General features: G+C 34.2%; 1 protein-coding gene across 1 annotated transcript; it reads left to right on the forward strand.

Moving 5' to 3' along the window:
• Positions 1-19,136: 19,136 nt before the first annotated feature.
• Positions 19,137-24,658, forward strand: LOC107771608 (uncharacterized). The gene is made up of 11 exons (XM_016591016.2): positions 19,137-19,350; positions 20,834-20,943; positions 21,182-21,510; positions 21,915-22,004; positions 22,174-22,653; positions 22,891-23,029; positions 23,101-23,263; positions 23,356-23,484; positions 23,556-23,750; positions 23,862-23,984; positions 24,229-24,658. The coding sequence occupies exons 3-11, from the start codon at positions 21,267-21,269 to the stop codon at positions 24,349-24,351; spliced, it is 1,686 nt and encodes a 561-aa protein (XP_016446502.1). The 5' UTR covers positions 19,137-19,350; positions 20,834-20,943; positions 21,182-21,266; the 3' UTR covers positions 24,352-24,658.
• Positions 24,659-25,176: the final 518 nt, after the last annotated feature.

Below are 25,176 nucleotides of genomic sequence, written 5' to 3' on the forward strand. Positions count from 1 at the left end.
TATATTTATTTCAAGCAAGTATATATATCGACTTTTAAATAAATCTGTTGCGGCGTGCAATCCGATCCCCCAATATTAACTTTTAAATAAGTCTATTGCGGCGTGCAATCCGATCCCCCAATATTGACTTTTAAATAAGTCTATTGTGGCGTGCAATCCGATCCCCCAATATTGACTTTTAAATAAGTCTATTGCGGTGTGCAATCCGATCCCCAAATATAGATACATTTACTTTCATTTCCATTACGGCGTGCAACCCGTCTCCCCAATATATATAGCTTTAAATAGCTCATAATGTAAATAAAAATTACTTCAATAAATACCATGTCCAATGAGAAACTATTAAGCATCAAGGCACACAATAATTATAATTTATTTATGAACAAACAATGGCAATAACAATTTATTTTGGAAATCAGGGAGAAACTAGATAGTTTATTATTTAATATGCTAAATATCAAGTAGCAATTACTGCACATAATTCAAATAAGCATGTAGCAATTATTACAGGAATTTAAGAATTAATATTTGGAAAACAATAGGGGAGAAATAATTATTATAACAATTAATTCATGTATTAAAACAAATTTAGGATTTTCAAATAATTATGCAAACAATTAATTTGATGACGTATAGGCACTCGTCACCTCGCCTATACGTCGTTCACATGCAATTCATATAACAATTTATTTAAGGGTTCTATTCTTTCAAGTCAAGGTTAACCACGACACTTACCTCGCTTTGTAAATTCCAATCGATTACTCTACCACAACTTTTCCTTTTAAATTTGTCTCCAAAAGCTTTAAATCTATTCACAAACAATTCTATATACTCAATACGAATCATAAGAATTAATTTCATATGAATTTACTAATTTTTCGGATAAAAATCCAAAATTCATTAAAATATTCGACCGTGGGACCCACGTATCAAATCTCGAAAACGCTCACAAATTCTGAACACCCGTTCCGATACGAGTTCAACCATATAAAAACTGTCCAATTCCTATATCAAATGGACCTTCACATCTTAACTTTTTGTTTTTGAAAGATTTTATAAAAATTCCAATTTCTTCTATCTAAATCCGAAATAAATGATGAATATAGACATGGATTTGTGAAATATAATCACTTTTAGTTAAAGAATACTTACCCAATTCAAAGTTGTGAAAATTCCCCTTGAAATCGCCCAAATCCGAGACTTGAAACTCAAAAATGAGTAAAAATGGCGGCTTCCGAATTTATGGGCTCTGCCCAGTCATTTTCGTATCTGCGGATAAAAGTTCCGCATTTGCAGACTCGCATTTGTGAGATAAAGCTCGCATTTGCGATGCCAGTCTGCCAGGTGAAGTTCCGCATCTGCGGACACTCCTGTCGTACCTGTGACATCCGCTTCTGCGCATAATGGCCGCACCTGCGAAGACTCCAGGCCAGCCCAGTCCCGCATCTGCGTGATTTGATGCGCATCTGCGGACACGCTTCTGCGAGAAGCTGTCTGCTTCTGCGATCGAAGCCTGGACACGCCTGGGTACATTTGCGATGGAAGGCTCGCTTCTGCGAGCTCGCACCTACGGTCAAAACTCCGCAGGTGCGATTACAACAGAAGAAAAAATTCAGATTTTGCTTAACTCCAATTCTTGATCCGATTTCAATCCATACCACTCTCGGGGTACTCGAAACCCCGTACGAATATACCAAAAAGTCCAATAATATAATACGGACTTACTCGGGGTATCGTATCACATCAAACAATGCTGAAATTATAATTTACACCCCGATTCAAACTTTGAGTTTTAAACTTTTCAATTTGCAAATCTCGTGCCAAAACATATTAAATGAATCTGGAATGACTTCAAATTTGGCACACAAGTCATAAATGACATAACAGAGCTATTCAAATTTCCAGAATCGGATTTCGGCTCCGATATCAAAAAGTCAATCCTGTGGTCAAACTTGAAAGTCTTTAGCCTTTAAATTGCTAGTTCCGTTAAATGGTCATAACTTGAGCTAGGTGCCTCCAAATTAAATTTTGGGAATACGCCCAAGTCCCAAATCACGATACGGAGCTACCGAAACTGTTAAAATATTGATCCAGATCCGTTTGCTAAAAAAGTTGACCAAAGTCAACTCAGTTGAGTTTTAAAGCTCTATTTCACATTTTAATCCATTTTTTACATGAAAACTTTCCGGAAAAGTTTACGGACTGCGCACACAAGTCGCGGAATGATAAATGGTACTTTTTGAGGTCTTAGAATAAAGAATTACTTATTAAATTTAAAGATGACATTTTGGGTCATCACAAAGACGAACTCCCAAACTAGCCAACCGATGAACCTCCTTGGCCAACAGCCTTTGATATGCCTCCAAGAGAGCCAAACTACTCATAGGTTTCCGGCTAAAAGCATCCGCTACAACATTAGCCTTCCCCGGATGATATAGAATATCGATGTCGTAATCCTTGAGTAATTCAAGCCATCTTCCTTGCCTCAGATTCAATTCCTTCTGTTTGAAAATATATTGAAGACTCTTATGGTACGTGAATATATCCACATGGACCCCATACAAATAATGATGCCAAATCTTCAATGCAAATACCACCGCCGCAAGCTCTAAGTCATATTTTGGATAGTTCTTTTCATGATTCTTAAGTTGCCTAGAAGCATAGGCTATCACCTTTCCATGTTGCATTAATACACACCCAAGTCCGATTTTTGAAGCATCACAATATACCACAAACCAACATGTACTCTCTGGTAAGGTCAATACCGGTGTCGTTGTCAATCTTGATTTCAACTCTTGGAAGCTTCTTTCACAAGAATCTGACCATTGGAACCTAACCGCCTTCTGCATCAATTTAGTCAATGCAGAGGCAAGAGTAGAGAACACTTCCACAAACTTCCTGTAATATCCAGCTAAGACCAAGAAACTGCGAATCTCTGTTGGAGTTATAGGTCTATTCCAATTCTTCACAGCTGCAATTTTCTGAGGATCAACCTTAATTCCTTCTCTGGAGATGACATGCCCCAAGAATGTAACAGATTCAAGCCAAAATTCACATTTCGAGAACTTCGCATACAACTTGTGTTGATATAGGGTCTGTAGAACTGCCCTGAGATGACCGTCATGGTCCTCTCGACTTCGCGAATATACAAGGATATCGTCAATAAACACTATCATGAATGAGTCAAGAAAAGACTTGAAGACTCGATTCGTAAGATCCATGAAGGCTGCCGGGGCATTTGTTAGCCCAAAAGACATTACCAGAAATTTAAAGTGCCCATACCGAGTCCTAAAAGCTGTTTTTGGAATATCCTGCTCCCTGATATTCAATTGGTGATACTCAGATCTTAAATCAATCTTGGAGAAATACTTAGCACCCTACAATTGGTCAAACAAATCATCTATCCTTGGCAGTGGGTACTTATTTTTTATTGCAACCTTGTTGAGATGCCGATAGTCAATACACATTGAAGAATTGGGGAAAGAAATTCTTACCTCTTTGAAGCCCTAGCAAGTTTCCTTCGTTGAAATCCCAAGGTTCGATCAAGGTAGAATAGTGAAATCCTTAATCCTCCCTTTCCTCTCTCTAGAATAGTTCTCTCCTCTCTCTAAAATGACCAGTGATCCCCCAAAAATGAACCCTTAGGCTAGATAAACAAAATGGGGGTCGGGTATAAAATTATAAAAAATGAAGCCCCGATAAAGATCTGCGGTCCGCAAAATGGACCGCATAATGGCCCTCCAAAACTGGGCATTTCTGCTTCACTCTGTGATAGGTCTGCGATCCGCAGACCAATTCTGCGATCGCATAATGGACAGCAGAACCTTCTTCCGAAATTTCTCATGTTGATTCTGCCATGGGATCAGCGGCTCGCAAAATAGTTCTGCGGTCGCATAATGGACCGCATAAGGGTACGCAAAATTTAGCTCAAGTTTCTGATTCACTCTGCGGCCGATCTGCGGCCCGCAGAGTGATTTAACGGTCGCATAGTGGACCGCAGAAATGCTATAGTCTGCAACACGATTCCTTCAACTCCTCGACGTACTGAACAACCCAAAAAGTCTGAACCGTGCCCTACACTCGTCAACACATAAGTCTACTTCGGCACCACAAAACCCCGGTTTTTAGATAGAATTTTACGGGGACTTACATATTAGTATCATTTCTTCAGTTAATCCATATGAAGATATTAATATAAGAATACTGGTAGAGAATGAGAGAGAGAGAGAGACGGAGAGAGAGATCGAAGAGAACGAGAGAGAGAGAGAGAGAGAGAGAGAGAGAGAGAGAGAGAGAGCGAAGAGGGAATTCCCTATTCAATTTCTAATATAAATGGATACTCATTAATACTAATTTGTATATGATTGATAAATTATATATCAACTTGTAATTTAGTTAAAACCTAAACAGTGAGGGTAAATAAGTTTCTAATGTAGTACATATAGATAAAAAAAAACCTATTTTTAGTAAAGATTGGACACTTGGGTCTTGGGCCAATTAAGTAGTCCAAAACTAGAATTTTTAGTCACCCATTACTTTTATTGTTTAATAAAAATATTTTATAAATTATTAAAATATTTTAACAGTTTATTTAATTTTAAAAGGAGACTATTGGTTTTAAAAAGGTGCTTGTTGGCAAAGATTGAGTCTTTTGATTCTAACAGACACCTAAAGGATTTATAAATACTCAATGCCTCTCCAAAACGAAACATAAAATAAAATTCTATCTTCTTCTCTGACTGCTATCTACAATTCATAGAGTTCATTCTAGTAGAAATTTGAGTTAATTGTTGGTATTTGAATTGTATAGGCTTTATATAATCTTGGAGGAATTCTGCCATAATCGTGCAAAAACGAAAGTGAAAGGCTTAAATTCCTTAAGTACAATGACTATATTATCAAAGCCTGATTATTTCGTCCCCATATTTTGCAATCGTTTCAAACACATATATTTCTATATTAAATTGTTGGGAATGCAGGCCTGCCTTAATTTTGTGTGTATATATATATATATATATATATATATATATATGTGTGTGTGTGTGTGTGTGCGCGCGCGCGCGCGCGCGCGTGCGTGCGTGTTTGTTATGTTAGGTTTTTGCCCTTAATATTACTATAATTAAAATTATTTTTCTTAGTGAAAAAGAAAAAGATTTTCTTGGTGGAAAAGGTCTCTTCCATATTGACTAATCCTTTTCTTTGAGGAGAAGTTTTGAACTTGTATAAATTTATGTTTTCTTCCCACATTCACAACTTCCACAATATAGCTTTTTAGAGAGTTTTGTTTAGAGGAAACTACTCTCTCAATTTTTTATTTTCTCTTTTTATATTAATGAGAGTGATGAATCATACGTGGATGGATTGACCATACCATAATCAATTATTATGCGTAGTTTAGCATATTTTTCTTTTTTGTCTCATTTATCATCACTAAAGTTTACCTTGTTAGCTTTCGCATGACAACTTATTATTTCGATCCCAACAATTTTAATAACCAGTCGGCAATGCATGTGTGTCCTAATTATTGTGATCTTCGTGCTAAATGATCTGTCAGTAGGCAGCAACTTAGTTTCTCTAAAAACTATATTCGGAATCTTATTTTATGTTCGTACCTGAAGTAATGGGAGTGGCCTAAAAGACATTGAATTTCTTTTGCAAAGATCAGCCCATTTTCTTCCTCAGAATAGAAACACTACTAACCTCTTATATACTTTAGATGCCCTTCTCTTCCCAACTACAAATTAAGTCAGTGTATAAAGTTAAGTAGGTAGTTAATGTTAGTTAGTTAGTTAGCCAGTTGTCCAATCATGTAGTGACAGCTGTAAGTTAAGAAGTTAGTAGTCAGTTAATTGTATATAACAGAGTATGTACTCCTCTTGTTGGTTAACTGAAAATCAATGGAACAATAGAATTTTATTTTCCTTCTTCCTTCATCCTTGAGCTTCTCTGCAACAATGGTGATCTCAATCACTTAACATGGTATCAGAGCCGACATAATCGATTCAAGATGCATCGTTCTTACAAATATCAAGCTTAATCGAACAACTTCACAGTTGATACAACTAAATTCTTCACTCATCTATGCTTGTTATCAATTCATTGGAGCTTAGGGTTTGAATTGTCTTAGAACTGCAGAATCTCTATTTCTAGTAAATCAATTCACTAAGTTTGATTTGATCATCAATGGCGATGGAAGAAAATAGCTCACGTAGGGGTTCAGACAAAACTAATTTGAACACTGGACTTCCAGAGGCATTCACAGCTTCTGTGGTCATCGATCAACATCATCTATTATTTCTTTAGCCATGCGATACTTTAGGTAGCTCTCTTATCTCAATTAAGCTAAATGGACATGAGAATTATGCTCTATGGAGTAGCTCTATGCGAGTCAGTCTACTTGGCAAGAGCAAGTTAGGGTTTGTTGATGGTAGATACACTAAGGATAAATTTCCCCCTTCTTTACATGAACTGTGGAAAAAATATAATGTCATAGTCTTGTCATGGATCATGAACTCTGTTAGTAATGGATTGCTAAGTGGCATGGTGTATGCATCTAGTGCACAGAAGGTGTGGGTTGATCTTAGAGAATGTTTTGACAAAGTAAATGGATCCAGAATTCTGTTTCTGCACAGACAAATTGCTACTCTATCTCAGGGCATTTCATCAGTGTCAGTGTATTTCTCAAACCTGAAGGAGCTTTGGGCAGATTTTGATGCACTCATGCCTTGTCCTGGCTGTGGCTGTGAGGAGTCGAAGAGATATGCAGAACATTTTGTCAATCACAGGCTGTTGCAATTTTTGATGGGCTTGAATGAGAATTATTCTCAATCTAGCTACCAGATTATGATGATGAGTCCTACTCCAACTATAAACAAAGCCTACTCTATAATTATAGCAGAAGAGAGTAGAAGATCTATGGTCAACTTTGCTCAAACTTCTGCAGTAAATGAGGGAGTAGCTCTGTTTAGTGGAAAAAGAACTCCTCAAGCCACCACTAGCTATAATCCTAAGAAGAATAATCTGTTTTGTGACTACTGCAACTACAAGGGTCACACAAGGGATACTTGCTACAAACTTCATGCCTATCCTGTAGATTTCAAGCCAAAAAGGAAGACTGGACCTAACAATGCTCCTCAATACACAAGGGCTCAGACTAGTATTAGTTCTAGTAATGGAGGCTTTGAGGAAACAACCAATTGTGCATGAAATTCTCAGCTGAGTAGCCTTACTTCCACCAGTCAAGTTGGTCAAGAAGTAATTGCAGGAGTACCTCAGTTTACAGTTGATCAGTATAATTGGATATTGCATATTTTAGGCAAGTCTAGTGTCACTTCTACAAGCCAAGGTGATCAACCAAGTAATGTTATGTCTGCAGGTATGATCTCACCCTCTATAGTTACTGAAGTTGAGGTTAGGTGGATAGTTGATACAGGTGCTTCTAATCACACGGTAAATAGTCATAAGGTTCTAGAAGAATCTAAGGCTGTTGATGAATCCATTATTGGAAAAGTACACCTACGGGAAGAATAGCAAGTGTAAGGAATACAGGATCTGCGAGTGTTCTACAAGGCCAGAAAATTACCAATGTGTTACACATACTAGAGTTCAAATACAACCTTTTATCTGTTTCAAAATTAAAAAAAGGAGCTTAGGTTCTTAGCTTTGTTGTATCTTGACTTCTGCCTTTTCTAGGATCTCTTCAATAGGAAAGTGAAGGGGATTGGTAAAGAGGAGGAAGGTCTCTACATCTACATATCAGACAACAAAGAACAAGCAAGTGGAGGAGAAAATAACAAGTCAGATGTTGAAAGATCCTTTGTAAATACAATAAAGGATGATAGATCAAATGTATCTATGTGGCATAAGAGGTTAGGTCATGTGCTCTGCGAAAGCAAAGTTGTTTTCAACATTTAAAGTGTAATAATCAGACTAAAGCAATGTACTGTTTGTACTCTTGTTAAGCAAACAAGACTTCCATTCCCTCTTAGTACTTCTGTTGCTACTGCTTGTTTTCATTTGCTTCATACTGATGTTTGGGGTCCCTATAAGATACCTACTCATTATGGGAAGAAGTACTTTCTCACACTAGTGGATGATCACTCCAGGTTTACCTGGATTTTCTTGTTGCCTTCTAAACCTGAAGTGATTGTTGTTATTAGATTATTCTTCATTATGATTAAGAATTTCTATTCTTGCACTGTGAAATATCTGAGAACAGATAATGGCTGTGAGTTTTTCAACTCTCAAATGACAGAATTGTTGCAGTCTCTAGGAATTATTCATCAGAGTTCTTGTGTCTATACTCCACAGCAAAATAGAATAGCTGAGAGGAGGCATAGACACATGCTTAATATTGCCAGGGCACTGAGGTTTTAAGCAAGTGTTCCATTGAGGTTCTGGGGGGAATGTGTATCAGCAGCAGTCTACATCATTAACAGACTTCCAACACCGGTGTTGCAAGGAAAGGCTATTTGGTCACTCTCCTTCCTTGGATTACGTGAGGATTTTTGGTTGCCTAGATTATGTGACTGATGTAAAAAGGGGTGACAAATTTTCACCTAGAGCCTCACCAGCTATTTTCCTTCATTACTCTATGACTCAAAAGGGGTACATGATGTACAACATCCATACCAAGGAGTTCTTAGTAAGTAGAAATGTTTTGTTCAAGGAAAATGTCTTCCCTTTCAAACATCCAACTCCTTTTATCTTCTTTGTTTCCTGCAATTGACATACCTCAAGTATCATTTCCTACTGTTACCTCTATACCTCCTCCTACACCTCCTTCTATATCCTCACCTCCTCATACTACATCTGTTACTCCTGCTTCTCTAACTCATCATAGCCTAGACCATCCTACTCAAACAGCTGCTGAGGTTGAGCAAGAATTAGTAGCTAAACCTACTCATGATCAGTCTACTGGTCAGATCACTACTGCTGATAATCATTTGGAAGAATCTTCACCTCCTAGAAGATCTGGGAGACCTAGTAAACCTCCTATCTGGTTAAAAGATCATGTCACCAATCCTCAAGGCAAAGCTAACTACTCCTATCCTCTTTAAGCATATGTTAGCTCTGGGAATGTGTCTGATTCCTATTGCAAAGCTCTATCTTCCTATTCTACAGTTGTGGAGCCACAACCCTATGCTGAAGCTATCAAGGATCCCAAATGGATTGCAGCTATGAAAGCTGAAATCTCAGCTTTAGAGGACAATCATACCTGGTCTATAGTGGAGTTACCTGCTAGCAAGGTTCCTATTGGATGCAAATGGGCGTCCAAAGTAAAGTACACAGCCTCATGAGAGGTTGAAAGATACAAAGCTAAGTTGGTGGATAAAGGTTACAATCAAAAGGAAGTTCTTGATTACATAGAAACCTTCTCGCTTGTAGCCAAAATGGTGACTGTCAGGTCAGTAATTGCAGTTGCAGCAGCCAAGCATTGGCCTCTTTTTCAAATAGATGTCCACAATGCATGCATAGGAACCTTCTAGAAGAGGTTTACATGGATGTGCCTCAAGGGTTTGCAAGCCAGGGAAGGTCTCACAAGGTTTGCAAACTTCACAGATCACTATATGGCCTGAAGCAGGCAACTAGGCAATGAAATAGGAAACTGACTGATGCCCTGCTTCAGTTGGGCTTCACTCAAAGTCATATTGATTACTCCCTATTTACAAAGAAGATCAAAGCTGAGCTTATTGTTGTGTTAGTTTATGTAGATGATCTGATCATCAGTGGGACCAACCTAGATCTGATTACTCAAACTAGAAATGATCTGAAACGTAGGTTCAAAATGAAGGATCTAGGAGAACTTAAGTTCTTTCTGGGAATAGAATTTGCAAGATCCAGAAGTGGAATTGTTATGAGTCAGAGAAAATATGCTCTAGAGCTGATATCTGAAATGGGACTTGCAGGTGCTAAACCTGTTGGAACACCTCTAGAGACAAACTTGAAGCTTACCTCAATTGAGTATGACACTATTGTAGGATCATCTGAGTGTAAAGACAAGCTGTTTGATAATATAGGTTCATATCAAAGACTGGTAGGGAGGCTATTACATCTTACAATGACCAGAGCAGATATAGCTTTTATAGTACAAGTACTAAGTCAATTTATGCACAAGCCTAAGTAGTCTCACTAGGAAGGTGCCTTAAGGGTTGTGAAGTATGTCAAAACTTCTCCAAGTATTGGTCTATTCATGTCTTCAGAATGATTAGATAAGCTTGAAGCCTATTGTGACTCAGACTGGGGAGGGTGTTTACAGACCAGAAAATCAGTGACAGGCCACCTAGTGAAGTTTGGTAATGCCTTGATCTCATGGAAATCTAAAAAACAAGACACAGTTGCAAGGAGTTCTGCTGAAGCTGAATTAAGAAGTATGGCTTCTACAGTTGTTGAGATAACATGGCTTACAGGACTTTTCAAAGAATTAGGGGTTGGTGTAAATCTGCATGTTGATCTCTTCTATGAAAGCAAAGTTACAATCCAAATTGCAGCTAATCCAATCTTTTATGAGAGGACTAAATAGATAGACATTGATTGCCATTTTGTACAAGAGAAAATCATACAAGGTGCTGTTAAAACTCATCATATTCCTACAAAAGAGCAGCATAATGATCTTCTCACCAAGAGCTTAGGAAGACTGCAATATGATCACTTAATGTCCAATCTGGGATTAAAGGATATCTTCAAACCATCAGCTTGAGGGAGAGTGTTAAGTAGGTAGTTAGTGTTAGTTAGTTAGTTAGCCAACTGTCCAATCATGTAGTGACAGTTGTAAGTTAAGAATTAGTAGTCAGTTAGTTGTGTATATAACAAAGTATGTACTCCTCTTGTTGGTTAACTGAAAGTCAATGGAACAATAGAATTCCATTTTCCTTCGTCCTTGAGCTTCTCCGCAACAATGGTGATATCAATCACTTAACAGAAATTAAGAAGGAAAATAAGCTCTGAAATCTTGAAGGAAAAAAAGAAAAGAGTAGTGAATCAACAAGAACAATTTGATGATTATGATTATGGTGTCTCCCTCATGTCCACTTTCTTGTTTAAATACTATTACTAGTTTTTGGAAGCCAAATAGAAAAATAGGTCTGTCAATTTGGTGAGATACCTTCCGCATGCCACAATATGACAGCTTGAATATCATTGTTAAAGCCCAGCAGACTCTCACTTCAGATGTCAATGTGGTTGCTGATATCCCCCTCTCTGAAGCCCCTCATGTACGTACCTGTTGAACTTTGTGACTATCTTATCTAAAAACTCATAATGTTAGAGAAAGTCCATATTTTCACCAGAACATGCATTAGGTGTACGAACTAAGTCTTACATTGGATAGCTGAAAAAATTAAGAAACTATGTATAAGGTGTATGGATCTCTTAAATGGTGTGAGGCCTTTTGAGAAAAACTGTACGGGCTTGATCCCAAGCAGACAATATCATAACATGTTAAGGGCATGTGTGATATATTTTAGCCCAACAACATATCATCAATATTGTGAGAGAACGAAAATGTCTTCAACACATCATTTCACATATACTGACCTAATTTTCTTTCATGGGTCGGTCATGTGAACATTATTTTTGGTAATAGGTGGCAATAAGATATGAACCTAGCTAGGAATTATGCTTGCTTTGGTATACCATGTTGAGTTGTTTAACAACCGCTTTATCTAAACAATTTAGATTGTTACAGAGAGTCAGCTTTTATTTATTTAATTATGTCTTTAATGCCACGCTCATACGTTAAACTAAATGTTGACAATATAAATTCTGTAACATTTGCATTGCAATTTAATTGGATATCCTAATATAAAGACTATAAAATAAATAGCACTGAAAGTAGTAATATTGGAATCGGCAAATGGCCAAATATACCCCTATACTATGAGAAAAGATTTAAATATATCCTTCGTTATAAATTGGGTCTACATATACCCCTCCCGTAATACTATTGATTCAAATATACCATTTTTTTGTTAAGTTTGTCCAAGGTGGACATCCAATCTTACTTGGCACTGATATTTGATGAGGTGGATGCCGCATGACATGCCATCTCAGCGCCCCTAATCCATATATAAAAGACTAAAATTTGAAATACAATATTTTTCATGGTAGCGGTAATGGTGACAATAGTGGTGGAGGGGGAGAAAATTTTAATGGTGGAAAAAAAATTGAAGGGTGGGTAAAATGGGTTAGGGGCACTGAGGTGGCAAGCCATGTGGCATCCACCTCATCAAATGTCAGTGTCACATAGGATTGGATGTCCATTTTGGACAAACTTAATGGAAAAGGGGTATATTTGAACCAATAGTATAATAGCATGGATATATATGAACTCAAAGTATAACGAGGGGTACATTTGGACTATTTATGATAATACATGGGTATATTTGGCCCTTTTCGGTATTGGAATTGGGTCGCTGCTGGCTTCTTTCGACAATTACATGGAGGACAAGCCCAGCGTTTTGAAAGTCAAATTTCCAAAGAATCGAGGAACCCAACAACTTAATGAGGTAATTTATATTTGATAAATAATGACACAACCACACAGAGAAATCGGTAAAAATAAAACACAAAATTTTTGTAAGCTCATTTTCCTACTTCTTATAAGAGGGAATAGCACAGAGCTCTCGGTCAACATGTCTGTTTCATCACGAGGGTATATTTGGTAGTTTGTAATATATGTGCTTCACTGTTGTTGTACCTAAAGGATTCATATATTATATATATATACTACGGCACAATCCTTTTCCTTGTTGACTATTGTACCCTTCTGGTTTGAGAGGAGTTATTGCAGCTTTATTATGTCATTACACCAGTGGGCCCACTTTTCTTTTGAGGTTATCACTTCTCTGACCATGCTGGCCCACTACATTCCCGTATTTCACACTCAAACTATTTGCCTGTATACCTAAATAGAATCAATAATTGTTTACCTAGAACTTTCAGAGCGCTATTACTTGCTTTCTTTAAATAGAATAAAATAATTTCTTAATCAAGGTTCATTTATATTTCTGAAAGTCGACATTTTATTTGTTAGGAAATGAATAAAATCCACCTGCTCAGTTTGGGTTTCAAAAACATTACCCGCATATATATTCAGTAAAAAGCGCTGTTAAAGTAGAAAAAAATTTCATGTTCATTTGACGTATGATTGAAATGCAATATCAAATTTTAATGAATAAAAATAAATGATTGCTACTTATCGTTTCTGCTGGGAATATTTAACACCAGCTAATTTAATGGTAGTCTTTCTATAGCAAACGTAGTTCTTGAATATAAAATTATTTTTTGTAAAGCAAATTAAGGAAATTATGAAAATAAATGTATATAAAATTAAAAATACAATTGTCTCTTTATTTCGTTTTTAAATTTAGTCCAATTTTACGTTCTTAACTTCTAGCGTTGCTTCAATGGCAATTGAAAAGTCATAAAGTAGTTCTTGATTATGTTTTAGGCATCATTAAATCAAAATAAAATTGATTAATGATGTATCATATACTTCAAAATTTTGAGTAATACCGACGCTGCTTTGTACTCCTTGCCATTGTTTGGATAAGTTTTCAAAAAATTAAATTAAATTAAGGATTAGTATTTGGTTAACAGATAAAAAGGAGCTTTCCGAGAACTATTGTGTAAACTCCTCAAAACCTTAAAAAATTTGGCATGGCTATTCTATTTGGAGTTTTTTACACGCTTAATCCTTTTTTTAATTATTATTTAAAAAAAAATAGCATCATTTATTGTTTATTCCATAAAGAGCATTTTTTTTTCATTATTAGCATATTACAAAAATTAAGCCCAACATTCATCTTCTTCACTCCATTTTTTAAAATCTGATGCATATGTGAATGCCACCTAAATTCAAGATGTATTGATTTATACGTCTTTTATATTTTGTATATCAAATATCACTTTAATTCAAAATGTATTTTTATGTATAAAATTTTTGTATATTTATTTGTGAAGTGCCATCTTATTTTAAGATGTATTTTTAATGTATATTTCAAATCTATTTTATATGTCAAGTGCCATTTTAATTCAGGATGTATTTTTTATATATATGTTTTTTGTATATTTATATGCCATCTTAATTAAATTTAAGATATATTTTTTATGTATATTTCACATGTCTAAGTGTCATCTTAATTGAAGATATATTTTTATGTATATTTTATATGTGTTAATTCAATATATATATATATATATATATATATATATATATATATATATATATATATTATATACATTTTGTATATATTAACGTATATTATTATCGAAGTAAGATCTTTATGTTAAGAAAGGAAGAAAGAAGGAAGAGAAAAACCTAAGAAAGATAATTAAAAAGAAAATGAATGGAACAAATTTAGAAAATATATTGGCTTCGGTAGAAAATAAAATTAAGAAGATGAAGAAAGGAAAGCTAATAGATAAAGAGAAAAAAATGCATGATTTTTGTACAAAGAATTATTGACTTTCCGTTCAAATTGCTTATGTTTAGAGATTAATAATTAATATTCCTATTTTAATGGAACTGTGTGCTACAAATATAAATATTTTCCTGCCACAACTATAATATTGGATTTTATGCTACGAATTTGTTATATTTCTTTTAAATTGTGACAGTTATGTAAAGTTCCTTTTTATTTAAGTATGTACTCAGGGGCCCGTTCGATGGTAATGCAACTCAAGCAACCACTTGAGGCCCCATATCTATGGGGGTCCAAAATATTTTAATATTAAGAGATTCAACCCACAATTAACTTTACGATTGTTTGAACATGAATTCTATCATGAGTTCTTTCATAGAAGAAAAAAAAAAGGAAGAAAAAGGAGAGAAAATGGCATGATATGACAATGCATAAGAGAATTGACAGTTTTTAGCTTTACATTATGTTTGACAACAGAAGGCCAAAAAAATTAACACCTAATAACCAAAATGATTTTTATTAATTATAGCAAAAAGTATTTAGAACCCTCTATCTCTCTTCTCTCTTCTAGAGGTTGCAACCATGTTCCTAGAAATTAAGTTTCATTTCCATTAAAGTTTTTGTTTAAGTAGCTTAGCATACGTATTCTCTTCTGTTTAAATATTTTTGTTCACTATATTAATGTATAATTGGTTTAGAGCAAGTTCTAAAATATAAAAATAACAAATATAATTATGGGAGTAAATAATTTTGATATACGAATAAAGAAAATAAATTTTTGATATAACATGTTTAGAGCAAGTTTTAATATAAAAATAATTAATATAATCGTTGGAGAAAAGAAATTTTTGATATACAAAGAAGAAAAATAAAATTTTGATATATACAAAGAAAAGGACAGTCCGGTGCACTAAGCTCCCGTTATACGCGGGGGACGGACAACAAAGGTCTATCGTGCGCAGCCTTACAAAGAAGAAAAATAAAATTGTGATACATTTTAGTATACACATTATTTGATGTATTATACACTTAGATATACAAATAATACAATTATTTTTGTTGTGATATATATTGATATAGAGACAAAAATAAATTTTAAATAGTTGTACATATTATATTTTAGATATACAAAGAAGGAAAGTAAAACTTTGATAAAAGAAGGAAAATAAAGTTGTGAGATACATTTTGATATACACATTAATGTTGTGATATACGTTTATTGATTACATAGTATCAATATCTATAACTATAGCTTTTTCTACTAATTATGTAAGTACGTTGTCATACCACGCCAAAAACCAAAAAACAATCTCTGCATAATGTTATTGGGCCCGTGCGTAGCACGGGTTATCATTTACTCTTGAGATTCGAAGGGTAATATGGCCATTTCAGCTAAAACGAAATATAAGGATTGGTTAAAAAAGGATTTTACAGTAGATGATTGTATAAACTTTTGCTAAATTGCCCTTCCAGGGTAATATGGTCATTTCAGCTAAAACGAAATATAAGGATTGGTTAAAAAAGGATTTACTGTAGATGATGTATAAACTTTTGTATGACTTGACCAAATTGCCCTTACCTTATATCATCACCAATCACTACACACTCTCCAATAGCTCTTGCTGCCTTCTTAGTACTCCCCCACGTGGACCCAACGCCCAGTCCCATACAAATTGGCTTTCACCTTTGAATTTGCTTACTGTTCGTAGCATACAATTCTCTCTATATTTACTATTACATACACTTATCTTAATCTTTTAACTTCTGATTTTATAATTAGTATATAGTGAATTACCTATCTATGTGAATAATGTGACTAATGTTTTTGGAAACCATGCAAATTAAATGAAAATTTCTTCCAACACAGGCTTTAGCCGGGCGTAATATTTTTCATATAGATTAGAAGAAAATTCTATTGGACTTAAGCATATTAATTTATGGTTATCAAATATCTCAATCATGTAAAACGAGATTATTAAAGAAAGTGCTGACAAGGATTCACATATTAATTTATTAATTTTAAATATCAAATTTTGTTTTAAAGTTAATTTGATTGATTTCTAAAACAAACATGAGATCAATCTATTAACGTAATATTGTTATCATTATCGACTTTTTTTGAACAATAATAGATTATATAATTTGTATTAACATAAATTTTTTAATTTGTGCTAGATGAATTCTCTAATAGTATAGAAGACGAAAGAAGATTACAAAATATTTTAGGACATTTAAATTATGAAAACACAAGTTTATAAAATGGTAAAGCAAAACATAGAGAAAATGTACAGAACAAATTAAGAGAGAGGATATAAATTGAACACAAAAACACTAAAATGTTCTACCTTGATAAATTATTTTCTAAGTCACTTTTCAAATTTTAGTTAGGTAATAAAATTATTCTACATTTACTAATTATTTTGAAAAAGTAGTGAAATTAAAAAATGTATACATAATAAATATTATTTTTTATCTCAATAAAATTCACGTGTTATATGTGATTTCATCAAAATAGTAAGCGATTCTCTATTATTGGAGACATAACGTTATTAATTATGTGAGTACAAACAAGGAAATTGAAACGTCAAGAATTCTTGTGAACTTAAAATATGAGAAACTAAATGTTGAATTTGTAACGTCCTGTATTCTGCCATTTTTTCAAACATAAAAAGATTGAAAAATTATTTTTTGGGAATATTTTTGTCTACAAAAGTCAAATTAGTAAGATTTAAATGTTGAATATTGTATTTTTCATTAGAGGTATATTTGGTTTGATGTTGTACTTTTCATTAGAATATTGTGGTAAGTATGATTTGGATAGTATTATTAGAATATTATGGTATATTGTGTGGTATATCACATCACACAATACTATTGGGTCCATGCTTAGCAGGGGCCAACCTTCACTAGTTCTTATATAAGTATGAATAGGAGATCATTTCCTCCTCAAATATTTTTGAGCCCATTGTATTTATATGTCATGCAAGTGTAGTAGGCAATGCTAGTCAAATATATTATTATCCCCTTTTATTTATTTATTTTGGAGACGAGTGTGAAGGCCTTACAAATTATTAGTTACCAGGAAATACGTGGATTAATCCATCTAATTAATGTTAATGTGTACTTAGTGTTTGTATTTCATATACTGACAATATGCATAATTTTTATACTAACGATTAAGTTGACCTTAAAAAATAAAAATGGTAACTTTCCAAAAAATGGTAACTTTCCATATAAGCATGATATGACAACCTAAAAAATTGAGTGCTTTAACGTACAGATTAGACTAATAGTAAAAAATTTTACACTCATATAATGCATATGATCAAATTCATTAAACTAAAGCTCCACTCGTGCATGTTGTAGGAAAAACGGAGAACTAAAATGGATCTCATAGGGTTCCTGATTCTCACTGCCTGGCCAGTTTTAATGCTGATTTGTTGTTAATATATACAAATATTGACCTTAAGTATTTAAAATAACGGTAAATTATGGAAAACTTGTTTGATGAGTATTTCAAGCAAATTAGTAATAACTTTTACTCAAAAAATATACTCCATCCGTTTCAATTTATGTGAACTTATTTCCTTTTTAGTCCGTGTAAAAAAGAATGACCCATTTCTTTATTTGAAAATAATTTACCTTTATGCAATGATTTATAGCCACACAAAATATATTTGCCTCATTTTTACACCACAAGTTCAAAAGTCTTTTCTCTTTTCTTAAATTTTGTGCCCCGTCAAATGAACTCACACACACACACACACACACACACACACACACACACACACACACACACACACACACACACACACACACACACACACACACACACACACACACACACACACACACACACACACACACACACATATATATATATATATATATATATATATATATATATATATATATACACACACACATCAACCATATATTTTCTAAATAAGTAGAGACGCAATAGTGCGGTATTCTCTAGCAAACTTAAAATTCTAAATTTGTATTTGAAATTAGTACATTATGATTATGAGTGAGAGTAAATCACAATATTCTTTGCCACAATTCTTTAGTATTATTTCGTTTTTCCAGCTATTTTTTATTTTTTCAATACAATTTTAATTAAAAGGGTAAAAAGGAGTTTAGTGTAATATGCTGCCCTTTTTTTATTTGTTATTTAATTTTCACGAATCCATAATTTTGATTATTCATGGACAAATGATAAACTGATGAGAAGGAAAATATATATCAACCCAATAATGATTAAGTGATGAATGTATGCAAAAAAAAAACAAACATATATAATGATGTAATTATTACTTTAGTGCAATTAATTTTGTAAGGGAATAAAAAGGAGCAAGAGAAAAACTTACTCGCAGTTGGTATTTGCACCAAATTATATATGTTAATTGTATTATTAATGGATAAATGACAATAAGCTGAGGATGAAATATAAGTTACCTAACATCACTTATGACTAAGTGATAGAGTTTTATATATGCAAAATACTTATATCATGAAGTAATTATTAATTTAGTGCAAACATGAGTGCATGAATGAATGGACGGAGTGGAGCTAGCCCGTAACGAAATAAGCAAACAGTCACACATGCAGCTAAAAGAACGTTCCTTTTTTTCTTCTTCTTCCTTCCTTTTTTCAACATTTTCTCTTTCTATCTATATAATCATTCTGTCGAATTCCATTGACATAAATACAGGGGAAAATAAATTCATCAAATTATATATATAGAGCTGATTGAGAAAAGAGAAGGTTTGGAATTGCTGTGCTAGCTCTCTCCCTCTCTTTCTTGGTTCTTGTTTTGTTCTTTCACAAATTATATAAGAGAGGGAGAAACCAAGCCAAGCTTCTTTCATTCTCTTCCTTCTTTATCAATATTCCTCTTTACGTTACATATATGTATGTATAACAGGTACATATTCTCTTATTCCTGCTGCCTTTTGCTATTTCCTGCATACGCGCACGCACATGCATGCAGTGGCGGAGCCAGAAATACAAATAAGAAAAATCAAAAAATATATTGGAATTTCAACACATACTATTTAAACTTGTGGTGGAAAGCAATTTTTGAATTCCCTTTGCCGGTACACGAATTTTCTCGTATGTCAAAGGAATTCACCAGTTTATACATAATAAAAAAAAATAAAAAATTTGCCCTATTTGCACAATGGAAATTTTTAGCTATAGAGGATTCAATTGAACCCTCTTGCCATCACCTAGTTCCGACCCTTCATGCATGTGTGTATGTATATTATTTTTAGGTCACAACTTTGCATTTTGGATCACACTCGTGACTTAGGTCATATAGAATTTATGTTTACGGTTATGTATTCAAATGGGGTTGCTCTGATGGTAAGCAACCTCCACTTCCAACCAAGAGGTTGTGAGTTCGAGTCACCCCAAGAGCAAGGTGGGGAATTCTTGGAGGGAAGGATGCCGAAGGTCTATTGGAAACAGCCTCTCTACCTCATGGTAGGGGTAAGGCTCATGATAGGGGTAAGGTTTGCGTACACACTACCCTCCCCAGACCCCATTAGTGAGATTATACTGGGTTGTTGTTGTTTGTTATGTATTCAAATGATCGATCATTAATTGTAGATGAGTACATAAAGTATTTTTACTATTTTTTTGTACAACAACAATAATGCCTCAATCTCAAGCTAGTTAAGTTAGGCCATATACATATTCTTTCAACTCATGTAGTTTCATTCAAAACTGTCTCAATTCAATATTTAAAAAGTTCACAAGCTTGAGAGACAACTGCTTTGATGTGATTTTCACAGACAAAAATAGATTGCAGTCAATTCGATAATGATTAAGTGGTATTGCTTCTTCAGCCCCAATAGAGAAAATATTCCTCAAATATGATGCAAAACAGCTCTTTTTCTATCCTTGATAATATTTCTATTTTGATTTGAAGAAGGGGAGGAAGAAGGAGCACGAGAAAGGACAATAATAGGATGTCATTTCTCCTATGAATGGGTTAGGTATATATATAGAAGCGGAGGCAGATTGACATTGCCTCTAGCGGTGCAACGGGAAGCTGCTTCATTAATTTTTTTAAACCAAATTTGTAATAATAAATTATAAGCAAACGAAGATATTGGTATAAATATAAATAAAATGATACCACCAGTAAGAAAACACTTTGTTGGCTTGCTGGTGAAGCGATTCATCTCTTTTTGAGAGGTTCAAGGGTTCGAACCCCAACCTTTCTATCAAATCAAAACTTGAGGTCTTAGGTACAAAAATTAGTTGAAATCATTAACTAAAAGCTGCATCTGGGCTCTTTATGCTCCTCAATTACATGTGACATATGAGTTTCTTATGTTGTTGAAAATTTGGCTATCAATACTAATTCAAGTTGATTTATACTTAATGCTACTACTTTGCAGGTCCTGTTGACGTGTGCTGTACAATTTTGGAACTTTTATGTAGATTTAAGGAACTATCTTTCTTTTTCTACCTTCACTCTCCTGAAACTGGCCTTCTATAGACTGTACAGGTAGTTCAAGATTCAAGATTTTAGACCAACGAGTTCAGTGTGTCATTATATCCACTACTCCTTTAATTTCCTTTGTGACAATATATATAGGCATGGAATTTGTATAAATGCGTGCATGTCTTAAAAACTTCCGATACATTTATAGTTTGAGACGAAGACAGTACTTGTAAGGGTGAATCCCCTCCTGTTTGGAGCTACAATAATCACACATTTCAATTTACTTGTGCTCAACTACCAGGTATCCTTATTTTTCTTCTGTTCCACTTGCTGGAATGGGACAGCAACAATTAGCAGAAGCTACATATGTGAGCTGAGTTAGAAAAATGGGTGCTTGTGTATCAACTCCAGGCCATACAATCAAAGTACAGAAGAGACACCGTCGTCGCCATAGAAAATTCCGTGGAAAGAATTTAGTCTCTCTTGCAGAAGGAACCAGGAGAAGAAACAGCGATGTAGGACCACATATTGCTGTTCGTGAGTTTGTTAGAAGATCTGAGGTCTCCAGTTCCAAATACCATCTCACTCAGACTCAGCTGCAGTGGCATCGTACTCAAACAGATGCTAATGGTAAGTTTTTCTTTTGAATCGTGTGACTATAAGACTTTTGAAACTTGTGCTCGGTATTAATTAATTAAGTTTCTCATTAAGGAACTATAAAAATGTGTTATTCTTTTTTTAAATGGACTACTAAGGAAATAATGCCAAGAAAATTGAAGAGGATAGAGTAAATAATACTGCATTTGACTCCAAAAAGGCGTCGATTGAGATTCTGCTTTGTAATGAGCAGAATGCCAGAAGAGTAGATTCAGCTCTGGTAATGTCAGTTGTGCCTATTCTGTTCCCAAAAGAAAAAAGATGGGATTTTCATCTTAGCAAATTGGAGTTTATTGTGGTTAATTAAGCACCTGATACTGAAAGTAATTTAGCTTTAAAAGTTAAAAAAAATATTTAGAGAATTTACATGCTTGCAGTTCTTAGCCAAGAAGAAGCATGGTTTGACACATACAGCAATGTTGAGTCTGACTCAGACGATGACGATGACTTCATCAGCGTCCATGGAGGTAATGGACATCAATTTTTCTCTTATAAATCAACTACTTGTGTAATGATTTAAAATTATCATTCTCTTTTGCTTTCTCAACCTTCACTTTCCAACATAATACTTTAGTATATAAGCAATGTCCATGTCCTTAATCCTCATTTGCTTATTTATACTCTTCAATTTTGTAGATCTTTTCCCTAAACCTGGACAAGTAGTTCAATATGAAACTTCGTCATGCTTTATGGATAGCAAAGTTAAGTACAAGGAGTACCACGAACGATATCTCAAGATAGATGGCAGTAGAACAGATAAGTTTTTGCTGAAAGATGGAGTTAATAGTCCAAAAGGACTAGCACTTAAAGTTGGTCAGGGATATGAAGTTCCGTCCCTTGGGACGCATGAAGTCCTTGGAGCCCAAAGGAAGAGATTTTTGGACCGTGCTTATGGAAGTTTTAATAGTGTTAAAGAGGATAAATTTGGTGTGCAAGAGAAAACTCAAGACAATATTGTGCTCAAGACTGTCTTACCAAAGCTGGTTACTTCCTTGAGTTTCAATGAAAAGATTATTAGTTCATCAAATTCAGGTCAAGTTTCTCAAGTAAAGCAATCCACTATTAGGCTTTCGCTAAAGAGAACATCTGTGGATGGAAAAGAAGAAAATAACTACTGTAAGTACTTTACCACTTTCCATTTCAATATTATTCATCTTTAATCAAGTCTAATTTGCAAAAATCATTAATTAATTGGAGTATATGATATGATGATACCTTTGTATTTAAGTTTCCTGTTCTGGAATATAATATATGTAAAAACATAGGTGAACAAACCTATTGTTGAGGATGTGTTGGTGCATCAAACAATATGTCATTATGATATATTAAACATATATACTTGTAATCTTGTAGGTTCATCGAAAAAATATCTCTATCGTCCCAAGGCCGGATTCCAAATTCCTTGTAAAAGTAGAGAAGAAAAGCCAACAGCAGGAAGTTGGTCAAAGATTGATCCGTCCAACTTTAAGCTCCGTAGTGATAGTTATTTCAGGTACACTTAGTAATAAGTTGTAAGGATTAGTCATTATACATATATTTCTTGATTTTTCCCTTGAATTGCAGAGACAAGAAAAAATCACCAGCTCCAAATGTGTCTCCTTATACTCCTATTGGTGTTGATTTATTTGTGTGTCCTAAAAAGATCAACCACATTGCACAACACCTTGTGCTTCCCTCTGTAAAAGGAGATGGGAAATTTCCTCCGTTACTAATTGTTAATATTCAGGTATAAGTGTAATCTCTGCCCCGTCCGCGCCTTCTCAGATGAGTTTACATTGGATCTAACATCCTATTCTTGTTGATATTAATTTGTTTCAGTTGCCTACTTATCCTGCTCCAATGTTCGTCGGTGATGCTGACGGTGAAGGCTTAAGCCTTGTATTATATTTCAAAATTTCTGAAACTTTTGACAAAGACATTTCTCCCCAGTTTCAGGACAGCATCAAGGTAATTTCATGTCAAATTCCTCTACTTTACCTTATTTTAATGTATATAAGCTCTATTGATTCGTATGACAGAGATTAGTTGAGGATGATATGGAAAAGGTTAAAGGATTTGCAAGAGAATCATCTGTTCCTTTTAGAGAGAGGTTGAAGATTATGGTTGGGGTGGTTAATCCAGATGAGCTTGTTTCTAATGCTACTGAAAGTAAGCTTTTAAATGCTTACAATGAGAAGCCTGTGCTTTCCCGCCCTCAACACAACTTTTATCAGGTGGGGATCCTCTATCCTTTTGGTATACATAAAGTTTAAGTTTTATGCGCTAACAATTGTTTTGGGACATGAACGTTAATTCTATGTTCTTTCTCTGTTTAATTATTTCAGGGGCCAAATTACTTGGAAATTGATCTTGACATTCATCGCTTCAGCTACATTGCAAGAAAAGGACTCGACTCTTTTAGGGAGCGTTTAGGATTTGGAATACTGGATCTTGGTCTAACAATTCAGGTTTCTCATCATTTTTTACTTGCTATAATATTATGGAAAGAATTGAATTTTGTAGGAATGAGAAAGTTGGCTTAGCTTTTGGCTTGACAAATTTCTTACAATAGCAATGTACGTTACTTACTATTTTTAGGTGGCACCAATCCATACTTAATCTAGTCAATCATCTAACAAAGTGACTTGCTTATATAAATATTTTTTATACCGTCAACGAATGAAACTTTTAACTTTTTCTTGAATTGTACAGGCACAAAAGCCAGAAGAGCTACCAGAGAAAGTGCTTGGTTGTTTGAGATTGAACAAGATTGACTTTGTTGATCATGGCCAAATACCAACACTTATGTGTGTCGATGATTCATGTTCAGATTGATATTACTACTAGCACTAAGCACCTGCATCTGGTATGGAGGAGTCTTCAAATAGTCCCCTTGTAATTAAGCTATTCCAGCTTTCTATAAATAAATGACATAAAAGAATTTCATAAGAGGCGAAAAATATTTTATGTAATATGCGAAATACTACTATATCATGTTAATACAACCCTTTGGTAACGCTCAAAACAATTTTGCTGATGAAATGTGAAAAGGTCTTATAGTTGCTCCTCACTTGTCATGTTGTTCCGCCTTCCATGTACTTTAGTGCCAGTTTGTTCCTATGAGATCCTTTATTTGTCTTGACATATATATCACGTTGTTTCGTTGTAGTGTTGGAATAATAATCCCAGCATAAGATCTCGCATAAAATAAGTATAGTGTTTGGTTGGTCTCGTAAGAAAAAGTAATCGCCTCATAATTAGCATTGTTTGGTTGATCATGTTAAATAATACTCATATTTTAACTTATGGGAAAATCTATGTATTAATTTATGCGAAATAGAATATATGGAATAATACTACATGCATTAGCAATATGAGGTAAAATTTATTTAACAAAAATGCTCTTTTAAAGTAAGTAATTTATATATAACAATTTATTCATTATTAATCACAGTTTGGCAATCCCATCATTGTTAATGATATTATAATCCCAGCATAACTAGCATGTGAAACCAAACGACTCCTAAAAGTAGCAAAAATAATTTCATGTTATATCAAAATATTAAGTCGTATATGTTTAGCCTAAACATGGACTAATAGATTAAGCAATTGAATTTATGTATTAGGAAACACGTAATTAGATTAATCATATGCATTTGT

The sequence above is a fragment of the Nicotiana tabacum genome, chromosome 14, assembly GCF_000715075.1.
Source record: "Nicotiana tabacum cultivar K326 chromosome 14, ASM71507v2, whole genome shotgun sequence".
Classification (NCBI taxonomy): Eukaryota; Viridiplantae; Streptophyta; class Magnoliopsida; order Solanales; family Solanaceae; genus Nicotiana; species Nicotiana tabacum.

Coding starts and splice junctions, on each gene's coding strand:
- LOC107771608 (XM_016591016.2), top strand. CDS start 21,267: ATGGGTGCTTGTGTATCAACTCCAGGCCATACAATCAAAGTACAGAAG. Junction 21,511..21,914: donor TACTCAAACAGATGCTAATG/GTAAGTTTTTCT, acceptor ACATGCTTGCAG/TTCTTAGCCAAGAAGAAGCA. Junction 23,030..23,100: donor CGTAGTGATAGTTATTTCAG/GTACACTTAGTA, acceptor CTTGAATTGCAG/AGACAAGAAAAAATCACCAG.